The 4,759-nt window shown below is 56.4% G+C and overlaps 1 protein-coding gene across 2 annotated transcripts; it reads left to right on the plus strand.

Moving 5' to 3' along the window:
• The first annotated feature begins 2,592 nt into the window (after positions 1–2,592).
• Positions 2,593–4,380, plus strand: LOC100283924 (uncharacterized). Of its 2 annotated transcripts, none has more exons than XM_035962277.1 (3): positions 2,593–3,093; positions 3,193–3,305; positions 3,440–4,380. In XM_035962277.1, the coding sequence occupies exons 1-3, from the start codon at positions 2,926–2,928 to the stop codon at positions 3,795–3,797; spliced, it is 639 nt and encodes a 212-aa protein (XP_035818170.1). In that variant the 5' UTR covers positions 2,593–2,925; the 3' UTR covers positions 3,798–4,380. The 2 variants fall into 2 exon arrangements, with proteins under 2 accessions (XP_035818170.1, NP_001150294.2); NM_001156822.2 differs by having other exon boundaries at positions 2,609–3,093; positions 3,443–4,312.
• Positions 4,381–4,759: the final 379 nt, after the last annotated feature.

The raw sequence follows: 4,759 nt of genomic DNA on the forward strand, positions 1-4,759 counted from the left end.
AGAGAGCACACAAGACACATGATGTAGGGTTGGGCATCTGGCCTCTTTCTCTTCTCCATATTATGAAGGGGTGTACATGTTCCTTATATAGAGATGTGAGACCCCTCAGGGGCAAAGTCGGTATTTGCCCACATAACCCTAACTAGGGTTACTTAACACATCTGACGACGCCAGTGCACTGCCTGCCAGTGCCGACGATCCCCGGGACACACGTCACCACCGCGACACGCTTGCTCGCTTGATCGTTTCCGATACAGCTCGGCTTTGGAGCATCACGATCACGGGTGGAGATCCGGTGTCCCAGTTTCCGGTGATAGGGTATCAAAATGCCAGTTCGCTCGCATGACCGTCTGCCTCGACCCGATTCCGATAGCAAGATCAGATTTTATATATAATAATAATACGTGGGGGGTCAGGGGATCATGACGATACACTTTGCAATCGTCGCGATACGGTATAGTACTTGTCTGGATAAACAATTGAAGAAGCTCAGGTACGCGCACGCGGTCTGGTCTGGCCGGAACGGTATGCCGTAGAAGCGAAAGACGTGATGGCCTCCATTGGTCGCAGCTAGGATTGGCTTGATAACTACTTATTATCAATCACTCATTTTTAATTTAATAGTGTAGCTCAGTTCCCTAACAAGTCAGCTCGAGCCAGCTTGTGAGCTAGCTTACGAGCCAAGCGACTCAATCCGAGACACAACACAAGTTCGTCTGGTCATCAATGTCTCACCTCGTCTCTCATAGTCCTACCAAGTGGCGAATCTAGCCGAAAATATTGTCGAGATCATCAAGAGCAACTTTGCTATATACTATAGATTTTTATGAACTTAACAATGTTTTGTTAAAAGATTTACAAATTTTATCGGGACCGGCTGACCCGATAAACACTCTTAAATTCGCCCATGATCCTGCCCTTTCATAGTTGTGATATGTGATATTGACATGCGTGGATACGCTCTGTGATTATATTTTTACATTGTCGCATGGCTACATGCCTGCGACACACATTTAACATTTGATTATTGGTTGTGGTTTGGTGAACTTGTGGTTGCTAGTAGCACACAACATCGATAATGTTGTAGCGATGAAACGTCACGTATTTATGGAACATATGATGAATTGTTCTGAAGTAACGCTTGTTTCTATCTTGTTTATAATAAGGATTTGTACATATGTAACTCTAATGTATATTTGGTTGTTTTGAAAGTTATAATATAGGAACGTAGTACAACAATAATGATACAATGATTTTGTGTCCTGCGTTATAGATATTTGTTTGCATTTAGTTTGTGTGGTCTAACAAGTCGAGCCAAAACAATATATTTAACTTGTTAGTATAACTAATCAAGTCGAGTTAGCACGTTACATTAACGAGCTATAATAAACTGAGTCATAACGAGCTAAGCTGCTATAACGAGCTAAGCTGGTTCAGTATCCAACTGATGGCAACCTCGCAGGTGTGACGCTCACATGGCAGCGGCGTCCCGATCTTATTTTTGTATGCAGTGGAGTGTCCTATCGCCAGCACGGCACCACTCACCAGTGGATGATCGTCACGATGCGTGGAGAAGGAGAAACGATAGCGAAATGCGGAATGACTGAACCATCGAGATGGGGGGAACGGGCCGGGCCCGGCCGGGCCCGGCGCTCACACCGCTGTAGCCCCGTCCCACTCCCACGTCCCACACCACACCGATAGTAACGAGACGTGGGGCAGCCGGTGCGAGCCAGGAGGAATAATGGCGGGCGCCATGCGGCTGTCTGGCCGCTGCTACCCGGAAGCTTCGGCGAAGGCGCCATGGTCCCTCTCACACCTCACCAGCTTCCCGGCCGGCCCGGAACGGACGACGCCGCGCTCCGCTCCCTGCTCGGCGCCGGCGCCGGGCCGTTCTCGCTCGCTCTCGTCTCGTCTCGTCAGCCGTCAGCAGGGGGTTCAGTTACCATGTGTCCCCCGGCTACTTTTGTCCTGTCAGGTTGCCCCATTCCTTCGTTTCGAGAGTCGAGCTCTGCCCGTCGCGGTTGCATTGCAGCACTGACCACCAACCAGATCGGAACTCGAAGGCACGGCTCTTCTCGTGCCTGTGTCTGTGTTCAGTCTCACTTGGCGTTTCACTGAAAAATCTCCGTCGAAAAAAATAAACAAAAAACGTCAATGCGGTAGTTTCCAGGTGCAGCAACAACAGTGCAACACCTACGCACAGAGTCACAGTCACAGACTCACAGGTCGGCAGGGGGAGATCTTTCCGGAGGCGCCAGTGCCGGTGGCAGTTTCAACTTTCAACGCGAGAATAGATAGATGCAGGTCGGGCGGCGATCACATCCTGGAGTGTGGTGTGGTGGCCTGACACGACCTGATCCGACCCCAATAATTCTCGCCGTCTCACTCACCAGTGGATTTCCTCGCCATCCCGCGCGGGCCCCGACGTCGTACCAGACCGATGCCATGATCCCACGATTCCCACCCCCTCCCCCGGCCGGCACCCCACGTCGTGGCGAGGCAGTTGGCCGCTCCGCCGCGCCCCCGCCCCCGCCCTTGTCAGGACACGAGTGGCAGCTATTAAAGCGCGGGGTGGGGATCCTTGCAACCAGAGCCACTGCCACCACTGCTGCCCACGGCCACCCACACCACACCACACCAATACACCATACCAGAAGGAGCAAAAATAAGACGAGATGGCGGACGAGCGCTTGCCTCAAACGGCCGGCGCCCGCACGGCTCTCGCCAGAGCTACTGGATCCTCGGCACGGAAACGCGCCCGCGATAGTTAGGTGCGCCTGTGGGCCCGGCCGGCTCGTCACTTACATAGGCGCACGCACCCCCGCCTGGTGCGTCGTCGATCGCTGCTTTGCTGGCGCGCGGCGGCCCTGTGTGGCACAGTAGAGGTCTGCTGAGGACGACGACCGGAGGCGTGCTGCGTGGATGGTCCTCATGGCCGGGATGCTCCCCGGCGTGGAGTGCGCGCGGCGGCGGCGGGTCCGGCAGGGCGGGGCGGGGATGGGAGCGGAGGCGGCCGGAGGAGGCACGGGGCGGCGGTCCTCCTTCTGCCTGTACGCGGCCGGCCACGGCGGCGCCGGCAATTCTGGCAAGGTAGGAGAAGCACAGCACAGAGATTCACAGCCGTCTGGTCCTGTTGTCGCGATGTATAAGCAGCGTACGTAAAGGCGGTTGTGTTGTTGTTCACGGCAGCGGAGCGGCGGCGTGGTGCACGGGCACGGGTGGACGCTGGACAGCAATGCCCGGGAGGCCAAGGAGCGGCTGGACCAGAAGCTCAGGACCAAGAGGGAGGCCGCCATCAAGAGGTAGACGCAGACCTGCCACCCGACACACACATCCATATTATTCATCCATCCTCCACGGGCTTTGCTTGTGTTCCGTGCCAGTCTGAACAACACTAGCTAGCTAGGTCGTTGTTCCTAAAGATCTGACCTTGCAGCAGGCACCACAGCACGGGGAGCATAAAGCTGGGCGTGCCGCACCGGAGCGCCGGCGCGGACGAGCGCGGCGAGAGCTCCGCGCCGGCGATGGCCGGCGTGCAGCGCGAGGTGTACTCGAAGAAGGGCGTGATGCGGCGGCTGATGCGGTGGAGCCGGCCGCGGTGGGCCGCGGCGGAGCAGGCGGAGTGCGCGGTGTGCCTGGACGAGTTCCGCGCGGGCGACGTGCTGGCGCACCTGCGCTGCGGCCACCGCTTCCACTGGGCCTGCGCGCTGCCCTGGCTCGAGGGCACCTCACGGTGCCCCTTCTGCCGCGCCGCCGTGGACGCCGGCGCCGCCGCCGCCGCCGACGGCGCCTAGAAGCGGCCGAGGCTCTGGTCTTGCTGGGGCTTGCCCTGGGCTGGGACGGCGCGGGGCGCCTTGTCGCTGTCGGCCCACGCCAGCTACGCTACCCCCATGGCGTTGCCACGCTAGGCAGTGGCTAGTGGGGGTGGTCATGGTGAGTGGTGACCGGCCTGCTTGTGCATGTGGCGCGGAGCGGAGGAGGACAGCGAGACGCGCACGACGAACCCGTGAGTGCCTTGGCAGTTTTTGCACGCTTTGCGCGCGCAAAGGCACGGTTGGTGCACATTTGTTGGTTGGACCGTTTGGCCCCCCTTTGCCGTGTCCTCCTCCCATCATCGCGAGCAAGTGATGAACGGTTTTGTTTTCGTGTTTGGGGAGCGCTTTGTTTATGGACTCTGGTATTAGCGGATAGCGGTTCCATCATGTAATTCATGTCAAAAAAAAAAAGATCGTCTGATCGATCTTGGAGAAAGAACTGTAATTTAGATCAACATCAATCACATCTGTGTACAGTCTCAGTGTTGTTGCTCTGAACTTGTATAATTTTCTGTTTGCTCAGTTGAAGGTAAATGCAGTTGGAGGTGAGGTCTCTTTAGAACGTGATGCTAATGTAGGATCTTGTTCCCCCATGACCACGCAGGATATTTTTTTTGTTCTGTTAAAATTCCCGCAGTGTTCTCGCGGAACATATGCTTCCCCGAAGGATGCTACATGATCATGATGCCCATACATGTGGTCGTCGTGGATCCGCATTACCATATACTCGGGGTGTACGGACCCAACGGTTTCTCCAGCCCTCCCACAGGCCACAGACTGCTGCCCTAGTAGGCGGCGTCCCCGGGCTCCGGCGACTCTGCTGCAGTAGCTAGCTGCAGCCTCCTGCAGGAGGACCAGAAGCGCAGAAGCCAGCCCCAACTCCCAGAGTCCCAGTTCCGCTTTCCGGTGAGATCGCGGCTGGTCCTTCTCCAGTTCTCCTC

The sequence above is a fragment of the Zea mays genome, chromosome 9, assembly GCF_902167145.1.
Source record: "Zea mays cultivar B73 chromosome 9, Zm-B73-REFERENCE-NAM-5.0, whole genome shotgun sequence".
Taxonomy (NCBI): domain Eukaryota; kingdom Viridiplantae; phylum Streptophyta; class Magnoliopsida; order Poales; family Poaceae; genus Zea; species Zea mays.